The sequence below is a fragment of the Clarias gariepinus genome, chromosome 3, assembly GCF_024256425.1.
Source record: "Clarias gariepinus isolate MV-2021 ecotype Netherlands chromosome 3, CGAR_prim_01v2, whole genome shotgun sequence".
Classification (NCBI taxonomy): domain Eukaryota; kingdom Metazoa; phylum Chordata; class Actinopteri; order Siluriformes; family Clariidae; genus Clarias; species Clarias gariepinus.
Window position 1 is genome coordinate 28,041,327 of NC_071102.1, and position 18,783 is coordinate 28,060,109.

At 35.1% G+C, this 18,783-nt stretch overlaps 2 protein-coding genes across 2 annotated transcripts; one reads left to right on the forward strand and one right to left on the reverse strand.

The window, feature by feature from the left end:
- Window positions 1-10,675: 10,675 nt before the first annotated feature.
- Window positions 10,676-13,710, reverse strand: tfpi2 (tissue factor pathway inhibitor 2). Its single transcript, XM_053491398.1, has 5 exons — window positions 13,552-13,710; window positions 13,226-13,396; window positions 12,299-12,478; window positions 11,520-11,693; window positions 10,676-11,412 (listed from the first exon to the last, which is right to left on the reverse strand). Exons 1-5 carry the CDS (start codon window positions 13,628-13,630, stop codon window positions 11,327-11,329), a joined length of 690 nt encoding a protein of 229 aa, XP_053347373.1. The 5' UTR covers window positions 13,631-13,710; the 3' UTR covers window positions 10,676-11,326.
- Window positions 13,711-16,340: 2,630 nt separating this feature from the next.
- gngt1 (guanine nucleotide binding protein (G protein), gamma transducing activity polypeptide 1) lies at window positions 16,341-17,248 on the forward strand. Its single transcript, XM_053491638.1, has 3 exons — window positions 16,341-16,473; window positions 16,597-16,695; window positions 16,902-17,248. The coding sequence occupies exons 2-3, from the start codon at window positions 16,600-16,602 to the stop codon at window positions 17,025-17,027; spliced, it is 222 nt and encodes a 73-aa protein (XP_053347613.1). The 5' UTR covers window positions 16,341-16,473; window positions 16,597-16,599; the 3' UTR covers window positions 17,028-17,248.
- Window positions 17,249-18,783: the final 1,535 nt, after the last annotated feature.

Sequence of the window (18,783 nt, forward strand, 5' to 3'; positions counted from 1 at the left end):
TAAGAGCTTACTAATATAGCAGGGAATAATAACCATCCTGTCACATACCTGCCTTGGAAATGTGGCAAAATGTGAAAACCGCAAAAATGCATCAGAGCAGATTTCTGTAAATGTTTTTGACTGTGCTTCAGCATTCAGGAAAGCGAAATCCCCATAATCGGGTGCATGCTTCTGTCCAAGTGACTGAGGTTGGTTATTTTAACTACAGTCTATTTTCTAGAAAAATGTGAAATAAATTTATTTGAAGTGATTTATTAAACAATTGATTTATAAATGTATTTAATCTTATTGTAAGATGTTCTTTTGTAATTATTACTATACAGTACATTTATCATGAACAGACATAAACTTGAAGGTGATTTTAAAGTATATATATAGAGAGAGAATATATATTAGAGTATATATATATATATATTTGGACTGTTCTTGAACTTGGAAAGTTTCTGTAAAAAATATATAAATATGTCATTATTTATGTGTTTCACAGGGTTTTAAATATCTTGGTTTAGGTGAGGGGAACTGCCTCGACAAAAACAATCAGCAAGTATCCATGACTTTGAGAGAAAATTAAAACAATCCTACAGAACAAAACAAACCTCTCTGTTATCCACCCATCATGCATGTGCATCCATGTACACACACAGATTTACAGGTAGGTGATAGGAGCCATGATGCATATTTATGACCCTTAAAATGGCCTGGTTTTAATTCTCTCACCATCTGTTTGGTAAAATACAGCATGATAAACAATATCAAGATTTCAACACAATACACATCTTTTTTTGCATCTTCAAAATAACTCCATGATTGATATAGTGCAGATGGCTTTTTAAATGATCAGGGTTTACCTCCATTTGGGTTTTCTCATTTGAACGAATGTGCTTTGTTTCATTTGCATCTGATAAGCACTGTAAGAAGTATAATTGGATGTTTCACACAAACTTAACATGATGCTTTCCAAAGGGCACACAGACCTAAGCTGAAGGTTAGACACAGCAACCAACTTAAAGTTGTTTTTAACATATCTCACAAAATCACTTAGTGTTTCATGACTGAAGTTGTTAGGCCAACACATCCTCCCTCCAAATGGAGCAACTCAGGCTTTTTTTTTTAACATAACCAACATGTTATACAAAGTGCAGGGGAAAAGAGGTCACATCCTACCTGTTTCATAAGCAGACATAGGCCCCTACTGAATGATGATAATGTCATTAGGATTGAGTGTCTCCCCCATTACAATTTTGTCTGATAAACTGCCAGTGACCCTGCAGGAGATCATTCTTAAATCACTGCCTTGTGCTACCATTTGACAAAAATGGGACATTGTGTGAATCTCGTGAATAGAAACTAAAAACTAGGGCCTGTGTTGTTGTTTTTTATTTTCCTTATGTAACAGAACTGCATGTGCAGATAAACTGGATTTACTTAAAAAAAAAAAGAAAAGGTAAAGTTCCATGAGAAGATTAAGTGATGAGTAATAAAAACTTTAGTGAATTTAATTTAAAATTTTACGATAAAAGTTCAGATTGATGAAATTAAGGCTGAAAAGTGTAAAAACAATTTTTATTTAAAATCAATAGTCTATTACAGAAACTTAAAACTTTTTACATATTTAATTCCTAGTATCAAGCAATTCCTGAAGCAGAGAAGACATCTGGGGGTATCTGGGCTAAGCAGAAAAAGACCTAAATTTAAAACCAAAATGGATTGAAATATTTTTGCAATGAATCAAGAATCTAGAGTTTCACTTTTTTCACTTAAATGCTTAGCGAAATCAAATCATAAAAAACACAATATAACAGTATAACTCATGGTAAATAATCATATAGTGAAAGTTAGAGCATTTCCACATGCACAATGCAAAGACACCTCAAGGGATTGGTAATCAAAAGCTAGGTAGGCTAATCAGAAAAAAAGCATAATGAGTGGACTGTGGAACATTGGAAAAAGGTCATGTAGTCAGATGAGTCAAGATTTACCCTATTTCTGAGTAATGGACACATTGTAAGAAGAGAGACGGATGAAGCGATTTGGGGGCACTGTTATGATCTGGGGTTGCTTCTGTTGGTCAGCTCTAGATTCAGCAACGTTTTGTGTCAAAAAATGTGGTCAGCTGACTACCTGAATATACTGAATGACCAGGCTTTTCCATTAATGGATTTTATGGGGTTTCAAAATTTGAAAGAGTGGGTCAGGGAGCATGAGACATCATTTTCACACATGGAATGGCCATCAAGCAGTACAGACATGAATCCCAGTGAAAATATTTAGGAAGTGCTTAAGAAGACTTTAAAACTCTCCCATCATCAGTACAAGAGATGTTTCACACAATGGTTTGGTTTTCACATATGATTGCATAGTCACATGAAGTTGCATTTATTTATTTAAGTTCAAATGTGAATTTTCATTTAATACACATCTAATTGCATTAAATTACAGTATATATATATGTTTGGGTTTTTTTGCATTATGAACTGTATGGTGCTCCACATGCAGTACAGTATTCATGCAGTCCTATCTAACACACACCATCCTCATTTTCTTAACATTTAAAATGGGCTAGAACCCTTAAACATCCTTTTGTGTCCAGTGCGTATTTTAATTTGGCAAGATGCATTATTCAATCCCTGAACCACTGGATATAAGTACAGAAAAGCCACGCTTTGAAGGAATTTTAAATGATTAAAAATAAATGCAGTAATTGTGAATGCCATAGTTGGTTGGACCAATCAGTGATTGGATATGGCTGAAATCATTTAGTCTTTGAAAGCAGGCAAAATATTGCTTTAAATGTTTTATACCGCCTTCTTTCTTGTAGCACAATGGAAAAAAGTCTTCAGCTTTTACATTCTGTTTGAAGTTCAATTTGTCACTTCCACTTGCTTTAAAATGACTGAATCAAAGCAGGGTCTCCTGGTGGCAGGAATCGAGATTACCCGACGGTGTCTTGCATCCTTTCATATAAATCCATGCATTTCCATCTCAGAAAAAGTTAATCACAGATCACAGGGAAAAAATTTTAACAGCAGATAAAAGCTCATATTATTTCGATTCTTTATTAGAAGCACACTGCCTTTCTGATGTCTCGATTTAAACGTGTCTTGACAAGAAATATGCAGTCTGCAGTCAGCAGTGTATGTATCTCAGGGGAAGTGTACTGCCACCTACCAGCAGCCACTTATAAAGCATCATTTTTTTGTTGCAAATTAGATTGTGTCAATATATATACCTGCCAAGCCCACTGAGAGTGACCAAATCTTTTTTCATATAAAGACATTAGCCTTTTGGTGACTTCTTTTATAATACAGCAAAGGATTTCAGATCAATGTTTCACAATTTGTTTCTTGCGTGTGGCTGTTTCAGAGTAAAAAGAATTATAATTTTTACAATAATCACAAAAGGGATTGTAGAAGGATTTTGTGTGGGAGTTGCAAACGGAAGATAAATTAAGAAACAACTCTGTTATGCTGTGTAGGGAATTTATATTTGCTGGGATGTTTTGGCTCCAATCAATACAACATTCTTTTGACTGATCACCTGCATCCTATAATGAAATCTATTCTATCCTGATGCGAGTGCTCTGTTCCAGGCTGATGATGCCCCCATTCATTTTTAAATAGGCACACAAGCAAGCAACGAGCTTCTAATAAATAATCAATGCGATATAAGAGTTTGTGTTGCTGTTACAAGTTCTGATTAACATTTGATCAGGAGAATGGATTTATGCAAATAGATTGGACAAACCAAATTATCTTGATACTAGCTACCAGTAGACCCATGTTTAATTCAGTCATTTAAAATGATTTATTCCACAAGAGGAAGACTTCTTCTCTGGGGCCTGGTTCCTTGCATGGTCTCAGGAGCAGCCGCTGGTTCGCTTAATAGGAATTTAAATCTATATTAACATTTATGCGAGGATGCTTTGTGACAGTGATTGAATCAAGGGCTCACTGATTGGTTTGATGAGGATAAAAATAATGTAAATAATAAGCTATGATTTTATTTATTTATATTATTTATTTACTCAGTACTGTTATAGAGAGTTTGGATTGAATTTGCCTTAAAACATGAATGCAGAACTCCACCTTGTGGCTGTTTGGGCCAAAATTTAAGTAAACAATCGAAAGTAACAAGAGTCTCCAGTGAATGTCAATACATTTTATTAAGCCCTTAACATTACAAAATCTTGGGTCAAGAGTTATACCTCTTGTTCATATCTATGCACATTTCCTATTGGATTCAATATATTTACTGAATAACATTTTTTAAAATAGTGACAGTACAATAAGATAGTATTTAAGGGGTTAAATACCTGATATTAGATTTACTTTTGCTTGACATGTGACATAGCTTTTGGTTATTTGAATCTTATTTATCCCATCAATCACATAACCCAACCCGAAGTCTTTAGATGACCTGTGGTCTAAACAGACAAGCACACCAGGAGGTGCTACAGAGACATTTATACAGCTGTATTTGGTATAAAATTGATGGCTTATCCCAGTCCATTAAATGCATTCATAGGATGTTAAGTAGCATTTATACAGTAGTCTCCAAAGGCCTGTTATGACGGGGTCTATTTTACAAATTCAAACTAGATTAGATTTGTACTCAGTGAACTAAACAGGCCTAATAAAATAGCCTTTCTGAGTGATATATGGATTATGTAATCTGAGCCCCATAAATTTCACTTCGCTAAAAATTCATGGAACAATCAATATGTTCAAGCTATAAATAATAAGCCAAACATGTCCTATATGGGTATCAACACTGCATTTAATAATAAATAGCACGTAAAACTGCAAGTCAGCTAGGAATTGTCTAATTATGCTGGGAAATCAGGATTGAAATTGCTTTTCAATTACCATCTAGTACTTGCACAATTCACCATCTGTCTCACCTTTCAAATTATAGCTCCTGATTTGCTGGAAATTTTCTATCACTTCTATTTCAGATATTTGCAGAAGAGAAGTAGAATTGTGTAATTAGCCTACTAAATAGAGTTATATATATATATATATATATATATATATATATATATATATATATATATATATATATATATATATAAAAGATTTCCATACAAATTCAGGTGTATTATTTAAAAAATTCCAAAGAATACCAACTTTAAAGATCTATTTAATTTAACTTAGTTCTGCTATATTATCATCATAGCCATATGTGGTGTCAGTACAAGTGCAAGATACATGTATGACATTGCTGACAAGACAAACACATTGCCCTAAATTAGAGTTAAAATAGTACTGAGCAATTGTACTTAGATAATTGTGTTGCATAGATAATGTGTTGCAAAGGGGAACATTTAAACTAATTAATTAATGATTCAAAAAGTAATGATCTTCAAGATTTATGACAAGTACTTTGAAGTTTAAAATAACTGTTTAAATAACTGAGTAAAAAAAAAGCCAAACATGTCCTATATGGGTATCAACACTGCATTTACTGTAATAATAAATAGCACGTATAACTGCAAGTCAGATAGGAATTGTCTAATTATACTGGGAAATCAGGATTGAAATTGATTTTCAGTTACCATCTTCTACTTGTACAAATCACCATCCTTCTCACCTTTCAAATTATAGCTTCTGGTTTGCTGGAAATTTTCATTAATGTCAGCCAAACGAGTCACAAAGTACAATTACTTCAGTGTTTTGGATGACAAGTGTACAGTCACAAGACATTTCATTTCCCAAAAGAATTGTATGGTTTTAATAGTATTACTTAAGAATTAGTTGTCAAGTTATTTTCAAGAATGAGTTCATCATCAGAGGGACAACCCATGTAAGATGTTTTGGGGATAAAGTCAGAAAGGCCAGATTGAGGTGATTTGGACATGTTCAGAGAAGAGATGGTGAATATATCGGGAGAAAGATGCTGAGGTTGGAATTGCCAGGCAGGAGGTCTAGAGGAAGACCAAAGAGGAGATTTATGGATGCAGTGAGAGAGGACATGAACTTAGTTGGTTTAAGAGAAAAGGATGCAGAGGATAGGGTTAGATGGAGGCAGATGATTCGCTGTGGCGACCCCTGAAAGGGAACAGCCGAAAGGCAAAGAAGAACTCAAGAATTAGTTGTAATTGTGATAATTGGATGACCAGAATTCCAGGAGTGCATATATTTAGCATAACCACGCTGGGACATTTCTTTCTCTGTGTCAGTTCACTTTTGTTACATAAGTTTCCAATTCCAGTACCAGAATTAGATACTGTATATCAGTGGGCATAAACAATATATATTTCATGAGTAGAACTACTAAAGAAGGTAACCCAATTTCACCAATTACACCTTTACAGAAATGTAGTGGCCTTAGTGGTAGGTTTCTCACCTGCCATGCGGAAGACCCGGGTTGGATTCTAGCCAATGTCTAAACCTCAGCCACTAAATGTGCCAGTCCTAAGCCCAGATAAAATGGCAGGGCTGTGTCAAAAAAGCATTCGATGTAAAACCTGTGCCAAGCTCATGTGTGGATTGGATGGCCTGCTGTGTAGTCCCCTTGATGGAAGCAGCCAAAAAACCAACAACACCTTTAACAGGAATGTACAAATCATTGTTTTGCTATTTCTATTCACCTAGCAAAAAATCTATATAAATAATAGAAAGGTTTTGTCTGTACAGTTGTCAGAACTCACTCTTTCATTAATGTTTTTATAATTCATTCATTGGAGGATCTACAACCAGTCTCCGAAATTTCTCTTTCTGTCTACAGTGGTGTGAAAAACTATTTGCCCCCTTCCTGATTTCTTATTCTTTTGCATGTTTGTCACACTTAAATGTTTCTGCTTATCAAAAACCGTTAACTATTAATCAAAGATAACATAATTGAACATAAAATGCAGTTTTTAAATAAAGGTTTACGTTATTAAGGGAGAAAAAAAACTCTAAATCTACAGTACATGGCGTGTGAAAAAGTGATTGCCCCCCTTGTTAAAAAATAACTTAACTGTGGTTTATCACACCTGAGTTCAATTTCTGTAGTCACCCCCAGGCCTGATTACTGCCACACCTGTTTCAATCAAGAAATCACTTAAATAGAAGCTACCTGACACAGAAAAATAGATCAAAAGCACCTCAAAAGCCAAGATCCAAAGAAATTCAGGAACAAATGAGAACAAAAGTAATTGAGATCTATCAGTCTGGTAAAGGTTATAAAGACATTTCTAAAGCTTTGGGACTCCAGCGAACCACAGTGAGAGCATAAGCCATCCACAAATGGCAAAAACATGGAACAGTGGTGAATCTTCCCAGGAGTGGCCGGCCGACCAAAATTACCCCAAGAGCGCAGAGACAACTCATCCGAGAGGCCACAAAAGACCCCAGGACAACATCTAAAGAACTGCAGGCCTCATTTGCCTCAATTAAGGTCAATGTTCACGACTCCACCATAAGAAAGAGACTGGGCAAAAACGGGCCTGCATGGCAGATTTCCAAGGCGCAAACCACTTTTAAGCAAAAAGAACATTAGGCTCGTCTCAATTTTGCTAAAAAACATCTCAATGATTGCCAAGACTTTTGGGAAAATACCTTGTGGACCGACGGGACAAAAGTTGAACTTTTTGGAAGGTGCGGGTCCCGTTACATCTGGCGTAAAAGTAACACAGCATTTCAGAAAAAGAACATCATACTAACAGTAAAATATGGTGGTGGTAGTGTGATGGTCTGGGGTTGTTTTGCTGCTTCAGGACCTGGAAGGCTTGCTGTGATGGATGGAACCATGAATTCTACTGTCTACCAAAAAATCCTAAAGGAGAATGTCTGGCCATCTGTTCGTCAACCCAAGCTGAAGCGATCTTGGGTGCTGCAGCAGGACAATGACCCAAAACACACCAGCAAATCCACCTCTGAATGGCTGAAGAAAAACAAAATGAAGACTTTGGAGTGGCCTAGTCAAAGCCCTGACCTGAATCCTATTGAGATGTTGTGGCATGACCTTAAAAAGGCGGTTCATGCTAGAAAACCCTCAAATAAAGCTGAATTACAACAATTCTGCGAAGATGAGTGGGCCAAAATTCCTCCAGAGCGTTGTAAAAGACTCGTTGCAAGTTATCGCAAACGCTTGATTGCAGTTATTGCTGCTAAGGGTGGCCCAACCAGTTATTAGGTTCAGGGGGCAATTACTTTTTCACACAGGGCCATGTAGGTTTGGATTTTTTTTCTCCCTAAATAATAAAAACCATCATTTAAAAACTGCATTTTGGGTTTACTTGTGTTATCTTTGACTAATAGTTAAATGTGTTTGATGATCAGAAACATTTTGTGGGACAAACATGCAAAAGAATAAGAAATCAGGAAGGGGGCAAATAGTTTTTCACACCACTGTATATGTCTGTCTTGCATTATGCAAAACTGGATGGACAGAATTTAATAAAACTTTTGCAGTATTTAGGTATTTGCCTGAAGTTAAACTTGCGCCATGAATTAAATTAAAATATTGAGCAAAAGTCATGTAATGAGCAGTTACTGTGTGTGCTGGATATTTGCCTGAGGTTTAACCTGCATTATAAGTGAAATCATGATGTTGAGTAAAAGTGATGGTATGTACCAGATTTTATAATCTACTTCTTAAAAAATAAACTACTAATAAGCTAATTGCTCAATTTATACAAACATTTGCACGCATAGTTATTAATTAAAAAAGCTAAACATGAACATTTTTACATTGAAAAAACTTCAATTTTATTGCGCTGGAGTCATTCTAAGACTAAATTTTATCTTTATCTACATTTTTCGATTTTTTTTTATGAACTTATTATATACATTTTTATTACTTGATTTCTCGTGTGAGATTGACTCTCCAAAAACCAAACGAGGATTATATTTGACTGACAACGAGCAAGAAGTACAACTATGTAACACCACGAGAAGGTAGTGTGGCGTGGGCGGGGTTTTGATGGTCTACCATCATGCTTTGCGGGAGGGATTGTTTTGTGTTCACCCTGTTGGGAAAAAGTGTTCAAGTTAGTGGCTTCGGCCATAGGTGTGTGTGTGTGGATGATGTGTGTTTTATGGAGGTTGGATGTGGTGGATTTTGTGTATACGTGAGGAGGAAGACAATAAATTACTCCCAGCCATTTGCATTGGGCAGCAAAAGCAGCTCACTCGTCTCTCCAAGTTCCTGCATAGCGGTGAAAACGCTACAGTATGATGTTTATAAGAGCCCAGACGCAGGCCTTTAGAAGGGTCAATGAAATAGGAGTTAGTGAGAGTGCTTATTACACGCACGGGGGGCCTTCCCGTTTGGCGTGGGATTATTCAGTAGGAAACTCAAAAAGGCACAAAAGAAAACACAAAATAAACAGAGCAGCCTGCCGTCTACGCAAGAACGGACGGGGCCCTGGAAACTAAACAAAAACTTATATCCTCTCGGGGTTTATGCCCTTACCGAGGATTTATCTGAGAGAATATGAATTTGTGCATTACAGCATAAACTTAAACATAGAGCGCACGCTAAACTTAGGCATTTTCTTTTCTTTTCTTTTCTTTTTTTTTTCTTTTGCCCTGATACCTTACCGGTGCTACCTAAAGGATCACACGAAGTGCCGCGTTATCAGGACCCTTAAATAAACACGCCGCCAGGTGTGGCGCGTTCAGGCTGATTGCGCCGTTGCCTGGCAACCGCGTGTCTATAAATGGCTGTGCGTTTGCCTGTCCAGAATTCCGCGTCCAGCCGCCTGCGGATCTGCTCGTTCTGTCCCTTGCGAGACCCGCGTCGTTACACTACTCTTTCTCATTCATTGTAATTATATGAAATGACAGTAGGTTCAAAATCTTGCCGTGTACATTTTGTACAATTTCCTAAGATTTATACCATATAATGGTGTCACATCAAACACAATTTTGTAAAATTGCTTTGAGACAATGACCATTGTTAAAAGCGCTATATAAATAAAATTGAAATTGAATTAAATTAAAATTTAAGTAAAAAAAAAAAAAAGAGGTTCATCTTTGTTGCAGGCAGACATGTACGGGGGCTTCAACCTGAAATAATAATAATAATAATAATAATTGCATTAAAGCTGATCAGCTTATTTTTAACTTAAACCTTTTAACTATTTTTACAAACTCTTTCCCTGTCAACGTCAAGTACTTCAGCTAGTAATAAATAAATGTTTTAAAAAGGGAAATATTGGGTATTGATATATTTATTTAAACAGTACTGAGATACTGTATAAAGGGAGTGCTTATTGCGACATTTAGATTGCTGTTTATATGGGATTTAAAGGGAAAGCTCGTGAGTTTTTTTAGGGTGTGTCTTAAACACTGTAACATTAAAACACACCAACTTGATTTTACTCAGTGGGATTGCAAAAGCTTTATAAGAGTGTCAGCTTTGGAACGCACCTTCACTCAGACCGATGTTTGTAGAATTTTGTTCTGATTACTCACATTGTACTCGTATTTCGGGTGACAAACCTCATGGCGGTGTGTAAAGCAGGAGAAAAAAACTAACTGTTCTTTTAAGCTTCAGCTATAGAAAGTTTTAAATTATAAAAATCTTTTTTTTTGTATTCAGACAATACCTATGCAGATTTTAATAATTTATATTGTATGATTGTAAAATTAAAGCTTTCTATTCTGATTTTTATTTATATAAAAAAGATGAAATTTATTTATCTCATTTATTTTATAATACATGATATTTATACAATACCACAGACTTATTACAAATAAACTGAAGGACTTTATTTATAAATGTACACCATACAAAATATTTTTTTTTTTACAAATATATACAGTACTGTGCAAATATCTTAGGCACTCAGTGTTTTTTCTATGACAAACTGTAGAAAGCATTTCTATGGACTTTTTAAAAATTGAGTTAGAACAAACACATTTCTGATTTTTAAACATACCAGTATGCACATTATTCTGCATAAGGCAACTGCTGGGTTTCACATGAAAAAAAAAAAAAAAAAAAAACAGTCAATGTCGTCAGAAGAACTGTGGGTGGTTCTTCAGGATGCTCAATAAAACTTGTTAGCTAATTTCCTTAAAAAAAAAAAAAAAAAAAACTCCTCCTGAGTCTAAAGGGTCCTCACAGCGTTGTCACACCAAATACTGACTTTGTTTCATTAATTACTGTTTAGCAATGTTTTTCATTTTTTGAAGACACCCTTGCTCTAAAGCATTTATTCGCATGTGCCTAAGACTTTTGTACAGTACCACACACATACACACGTGTGTATATGTATTTATGTACTGTATGTATGTGTCTGTAAATTGCATATGTAAAAATATATACCACAATAAAATACTGAACAAAAATGTGGTACAACTTTACATTAAACTAAAATTATAAACATGTGTGCTTACACTAGCACATCATAAAAATGAGCACGCATTTTTCTTCTTCTAATTCTTCCAGATCGCCCACGGGATTTCTGTGGTTTGCTTTCTGAAAAGAGAAAATTGAAATGGTCAGTTCATTAATGTGGTGATAATACATAAACACATTACCAATTCATCAGTAGCATACATTTTTCAAAGTAGGTAAACACTTACCTTTAACACAAACCCTCAGGCAATCTTCCATGGAGACAAAATTGTTGTTGTTTCCTCCACTTCCTGTATACTCAAACTGTTTACATGTTTTTTTGGCAGAATCATAGTAGTATCTTGGTATAGAAGCATTGCTTGTTCCTTTGTCCAAGCCATCAAGGCAAATCACAGGTACAGCTGAAAAATAATACAACAACAGTAAAAAAAAAAAAAAAAAAAAAAAAAAATTAAGCAATAATTAAATTTTTTAATTACACACTCTGAATATTGAAGTCATGTGAAATATTGTGCATTCATATTTTAGGAAAGCGGGCTGATCTAATACATTGGTCTCTGGTCCCATACACTTACACACATACTTTGTGTTAACAACTTCTAGATGCTAGATAGGCTTAACCTGTTCAACCTGCTTTATGGCAAAAATTGGCCTTTAAATGACTTTCGTGTACTGCTTTTCTGCCCATGTCTTTGCCCCATCCCCAGTGAAATGTCAAGAAATTAAAATTAATCAATGTTTTAAATTAGAAACCAATTAATTTTTCTGAATGATTGTCTATAAATTAAACAGACAAATTTGCACCATACCCTGCAGCACACTTGTTTACTCTAATTAAAGTAAAGATAAACAAACTAATAAATTTAGCAAGCGTTTTTTTGTTTTGTTTGTTTTTACTGGTAATGATCTGTCATGATTTGTTTACTCCAGCTAAAGATATTTTCTTTCCATAATTGGTCATTGGTTAGAATGAGGTTAAAAACACAGGTGTTTGAATTTAACATACACTTTGGAGGACTGCAATATTCCATGCACATGGCACGACTTTCGAAGTTGTTATTATTTCCATGACAGCCTCCATAGAAGAACTCTTCACACTGCATGGAGGTCATGTTGAAAAAATAACGCTTGGCGATGCCAAAGCATAGCCCCTTTTCTCTTGGAAGACGACAGATTCTGGGAATTTCTGCAGAAAGAAAAAATAAATATATGTACATTTTTAATTACTGCATACATCTGAAGTAAAATTACCCCCAAAAAACTATTCCATTTGATACTAAACAAGACAATAAGTGTGTTAAGTTTCATATGTGGTCCTTCAAGAGTAAAAAAGAAATATCCAAATGTGTACATTAACATATTAGTAGTTTAACAAATAAGATTGTGAATGTCTTTGAAACATTTGACAGTAAATCTATTTTTGACAGTTGTAAACTTTTGCACTACATATTACAATTTATCCACCTACAAACCTCTGTAGTCCAATTATGGACCATATAGGCCAATGGTGACCATTGTATTTATTCCCATTTCCACGGGCAACTCGGGAAACGCCAATTAGCCTAATCTGCATGTTTTTGGATTGTGGGAGGAAACCGGGCTACACGGAGGAAACTCACCAACTACCCATATGTTTGCACTAAACATTTTAGAAATTTTGTGTAAAGTTTTATACAAAGCCCTTTTTGAAGTTGCAAACTTGCATAAAACTTTTTGCAAAGTACAAGTTAGTGTGTGTAAATGCAACTACATACTGTATATACTTTAATAAAATATAAAGACTATATGATATCTTAAAACATCAAAAATATTCAATGCACAAAAACTTGTAGCAGAAGTACCACTCTACCCCAGTGTTACCCAACTAATGAGAACTAGAAAACGGTTAGAAAAAATTCAAGTTGAACAAGCTGAACTTGCTTAGATCACGTACTCGGAATGGAGTAGCAGGTCTTAAGGCACTCTACAGAAGACTTGAAGTTGTTGTCGTTTCCTCCGCAGCCCCCGTAGCTGAATTCCGTACACTGTTGTGTCAGGGTGTCGTAGTAAAAGCGAGGTATATCCGCTTTACACGGACCATCATCCACTGGGAGAAGGCAGACTTCTGAAAAGAGATTTTTTTATGAGCAGATTTGAACCACATAACCAGAAAAGGCGTCGTGCGGAAAGCGCAGAAACTCGTTCCCAACATTCCCCAATACAAATCCCAAGCAAGCCTGGAGCTGAGAGAGAGAAAGAAAGAAAGACGTTGGAACTCACCTCTGGGTAATGGCCTGTAAGCGAATGCGCTCTGGATTAAGATTATGAGCGAAAAGCATCCGAAAAAACGTCCCTCCATTTCGTTCTTGGTCTTGGGAGTTTGTGTGAGAGAGAGAGAGTTCTGAAGTGGGGCGCTTTCCTTTATTTATAGCGGACGCGCTGATCTCCAGTGGGACATAAAAGGGCGGGCTTAATTTACTGACTAAACAGGATTCCACGAAGACTCGCCGTACTAGGTTTTGATGACGATTATTACTATTTTTCTATAAAAATTATGTCGTTTTCGAGAAGAGGGCGAGGTAAGGACGGTGACAGGATGACCATTCCAAACCCTGAAGTGCATTATTGTTAAATTGTTCAAAACATCTTCCCTACCAGTCAAAAGTTTGAAGACAAGTTTGAATTTATTTTCTACATTCTAGAACTATACTGGATTTCTTTCTATGAATTTACACATTAAGTAATTAATTAACAACATCAGCACCAGTCAGTTATTTTAAGACATGAAGGTCAGCTGTTCTGTTACTTTCTCATCCCTAGAAAGCAAGACTATGGTATATGGTATAACTTACCTCTGCTGCGGAGAAGATGTTCATTTAGAGTTACCAAAAAAAAACAAAAAAAAAATCACCAGTTAACAACAACTCAGATTAGGGCTGTTATGAAGGCTTTACAGAGAATTCTTAACAGGCACCAAATAATCTCTGTCCCTTGAAAGACAACAATAATTTCAATGGCGGTTTCTTACAGGGCCAAGTTCCCAACCACATTTTCATAGAGCTGCTGCAGGTTATTAAAAATGTAAAAAAAATCAAACGTCTCATAGACAAAGGGGGTAAATTATGAACAATAAAATCCAGTAAAAATAAATTATTTACAATGAGAGGAATAGTAATAAGAGGAATAGAATTCCTTGAATAAGAGGAATAGAATAAAATATACAGTCACAAGAAGTAGAAGTAAAAGATGGAACGAACACATGGGAAATATTATAAAACTCAGTAACTCAACACACAGTAACACACAGACGGTAACTAAAACTCAGGCTCTAACTAGGAAGCTTGGGACTGTATAAGCAATGTAACCCCTCTTGCCCTTAAGCAGTATTTTATATACAAATTATTAAACAAACATGTGGAATTTTTTGGAATGAAAAATGACCAGGTGAAAAATGTCTGGCTGGTACCAGACTACAACATCTCCTGTGTTCTGTGTTGCATGGTGGCAGCCAAAACAATAAAAGCTATAAGGATTTTTTGACTGTCAATTTTTTTTTCTTTTCTGTTTGTTAATTCTTATTTCAGATTATCTGTGTATCAGTTTTATACAATACAAGGAATTTTTCATCAGCGATATATTTACTACAAATGGGCCCATATTTCCTAATACATCATCTACTTAATGGTTTTGACAAGTGAGTATCAAGCCAATATTTTTTTGGCTGAAGTTGCAATAAGCATGAGCTATTTACAAATTATTGCTGTAACCCATATTTAATCATCCACACACCAACTTTTTTCTCTACACAGATGTGGTTTCCACATTGAATGTCTTCAGGGGATTTTTTTTGCATTACATGTTTTCATTTTATGTTATGTATTATTCTTCTATTTTTTTTAAACTAAAAACGTGTAAATCAACCCACCCTGATATATTTTAGAAGCTCTTGATAATTTGAAAAAATAACATTTTCTTTGCATAGTTTCAGCTAGCAGTGTAGCAACCTCTTGGAATATTACTCATGCGGTTATAGAATGCCTGGTCACTTTCTCTGGAGTATTTAGGAATTTGCTGTCTAGTCTTATTTAAACTGACTTTTACACACCCTAATGTATTTAATAAGCTTTGTCAAAGTTTGACCTCCCCCCCCCCCTTTCCTCCACTTTTGATACCTAGGATAGTTGGTTGTACAGATAGACAGACAGACAGACAGACAGACTGATGAACAGAAGTACTTTTTTAATCGTAAAGGGAAATTGTAATGTTACAGCAGTAAGTTCACAGACTATACAACAACATATAAGCTATAAAGTTAAGGCTAGGTTAAAAAAACACAAGGATAAAAGGGTACATTTATTTAAAAAAATTATATGAAACTCTATTTGCAATATTGCAGTCAAGGGGGAAAACTGCACATTGAGGTCCATTAATGAGGTAAACATGTTTGAAAGATAAAAGTAAAAATATACTGCTTTTATGTAAATGTAAATGGTAGTACTAACCACTGCATACCAGAAACACCATAAAAGACCTGTCATTACTAAGATGCTCTGACCCATTTGTCTATAGCCATCACAATTTGGCCCTTGTCAAAGTCACCTGCCTTACACTTGCACATATTTCCTTTTTTTCACCACTGTACAGTTACTGTACGATCAATGCTATTCACTTCACCTGTCAATGGTTTATTACGGCAGATTGTAGCATGCTTTCAGATTTTTTTTATTTAAGAACATGCCAGAAGGATAACTTTTTATCATGTTGATGGCCAAAGTGCACATCTTCCTCTAAACGTTCCTGGGGTAACATATGCATCATCAATAATTCCGATGTGTTATTCAACATGACAGAATGGGGGTAAACACAGATAAGCTTGCTTATCAATGCAATTTATAATACTGTGTCCCCTTGACCTACATTTCTACCATAATGTTATCATAACTTCGTGAACCTGGTAAATCTCAGACTTCCAAAAATTGCACAATCTATTTGCAATTTGTTAAACATTTGTGATGGAAAAAAATTTATTAAAACAATGAACACATTTAACATAATAGATATATAAATTAAATAAGAGTGCTTGCTTTAATAGGATTATGAGCTTGCTGTGTTTATACAGATTACTTTATAACCCGGATTGAGAGAGAGCTGAAGGATTCTCTATCCGTCTTCAGGGTGGAAGAGAACTCACCGTAAGCAGCAGTAAGTGTAAACCTTATTACTAACTTAATGCAGAATGTGTACATTTCTATTATTCGTTTTCCTTCCTTTTTTTCTTTTATAACGATGTTATAAACCATGTTTATTTGACTTATTTTGTCACAGAAAATGCCAGTTATAGATGTAGAGAACCTAACAGACTTGGATAAAGCTAAAATGGAAGTAGATCAGTTGAAAAAAGAGGTAAAACTGGAAAGGGAAAAGGTAAGAACTTTGTGTATTTAGAAGCTTACTCATAAGCCCACTGGTTTATATGATAAATAATAGTTTAAAAACAAAGTTAAGCATAGCAAATTGCTTTGCTTCTGATTCATAGACTAATTTAATGCTAATTTTAAAACAAAATGATGATGAAAATGTATGCTCTTTTGAAAACAAAATGATGATAAAGTCCTTTTTTATTTGGGTAGGTGTCTAAATGTTGTGAAGAAGTCATGGAATACATTCAGAGTGGTATGGATGAAGATCCCCTGGTAAAAGGCATTCCAGAGGAAAAGAATCCGTTCAAAGAAAAGGGTGGATGTGTCATTTGCTAATGTGGACAGACTAACTGCCCTTTACAATTTAGACTCTTTGCTACTAAACGTGGAGACCTGCTACTCTTTAATCTTAGCCAGAATCTTCCCTGCTGCTTGAAACAGAGAAAATACAGTTGAGGATAGATGCTAAAATTACTCTAAATGACTTGGAAATGGACGCTCTTACATCATCTTGTATATTTCCCTTTGAAGTGGTGAAATAAAAGAAAATAAATTTGTGCACTGATCGTCAGTTTTGGTTCAAGGCCTGATGGGTTGAACATCAAAATGTACAGAGGCTCTTTTAAAAATATTATTTAAAAAAAAAACGTGTAATGTCATTAGTGTCTCATTACCATGTCATCTTATCTTTGTGGTTGTGTGGTATGTTCCACATAGGACTGTACAAGGGTTTTGATACTGTTTTTATGGCTTATGTTTGCTTATACCAAAGTGTTATAAAATTACATTTTGTTTGGTCATTAGACATTCAGTTGTTTACTATAATATCAGCTTTAACAGTAGAGTCATCTATAATTTAAATCACAGGTTTATATTAATGTGCTTATTCTAATCGTTTGTAGTTTATATACTAGCTACTTTAACTAATCTAAATCTAACAATAAACAGGATTAAACATGTTTTGTTATTCAATGGAAAAAATTTACTTATTGATATAGCACAGATTTCAATAGGGCTTGTGTTATTTTATTTGTAACTAGATGTGCCTGCGACTTTGTTCACATGAAATTTAATTGCACACACAAGGCCATTTTAAAAATGTACAGCACATCCATTTTCAGTACGGCATTTTCCATTGAAAATTTAAATTACTATAACCTTTACTCTTTCTGTGGGCTGATTCCAATAAAACAAAGCCTATATGTTACCTCAAGCTCAGGCAAATACACCTGTGAAAACAAGCATTCAAATTCGTTCAGAAGGTTTTAAGGGGTGCACAGACAGACAGACAAAAAAAAAATTCAAAAACCATCTTGATGTGTTCTATTATTCATCTTAAGTCACCCAAAATTATTTTTTTTTCGCAAATATCTTCAATATGCAGACACGCTAACTTTACAGTTTGCGATATCATTGTAATAATGTAAATTTTGCTTTTTAATAATTCTAGGATTAAATAATCTTATGTTAATTTTTTTTTTTTTCATATCCTGTTACCTATATCATCCCATACTAATAATTTTCCAGTTACAGTACATGTTATAAGGCAACACAGTGGCTTAGTGGTTAGGACTCCATGCACCTACAGTGTCCGGGTTTAATTCCTGCCTGTCAGTGTGCATGGAGTTTGCATGTTCTTCCTGTGCTTGGTGGGTTTTATCTGGCTACTCTGGTTTTCTCAAACAGTCCAAAGACATGCGGATTAGATTAATTGGCGTTCTCAAAACGCCTGTAGTGTGTGAATGAGCATGTGAGTGTGTGTACAGTATGAGTGAGCCCTGGATTGACCCTGTCCAGGGAGAGGCTCCAGTGCCCCCCTGCAACCCTGTATAAAGGATAAAGCAGTTTAGACTGTGAGTGAGTAAGCAGACATTATATATACTGTATATATGCTATTTCTTATTTATATACAGTCCGCTCCACCTAATAGTTAGTAAAGACAATGAAATATATTGAATTAATAAAAAATTTAGGTAAACTGATAATTCTACTGTGCATTAGATGTACAGGGAGTGTAGAGAGCTCTTTAGACCCACAAGAGAACCAGGGGCAGTTTTAGAGACACTTGGGAACTGTAATTCGTTTATTTAAC

Excerpts from the sequence above, each read along its gene's own strand:
- tfpi2 (XM_053491398.1), bottom strand. The coding sequence starts at position 13,630 with ATGGAGGGACGTTTTTTCGGATGCTTTTCGCTCATAATCTTAATCCAG. Across the intron at positions 11,694-12,298 it reads ATATTGCAGTCCTCCAAAGT|CTGTACCTGTGATTTGCCTT; the intron begins GTATGTTAAATT and ends ATTATTTTTCAG. Across the intron at positions 11,413-11,519 it reads CCTGAGGGTTTGTGTTAAAG|AAAGCAAACCACAGAAATCC; the intron begins GTAAGTGTTTAC and ends TTCTCTTTTCAG.
- gngt1 (XM_053491638.1), top strand. The coding sequence starts at position 16,600 with ATGCCAGTTATAGATGTAGAGAACCTAACAGACTTGGATAAAGCTAAA. Across the intron at positions 16,696-16,901 it reads TAAAACTGGAAAGGGAAAAG|GTGTCTAAATGTTGTGAAGA; the intron begins GTAAGAACTTTG and ends TTATTTGGGTAG.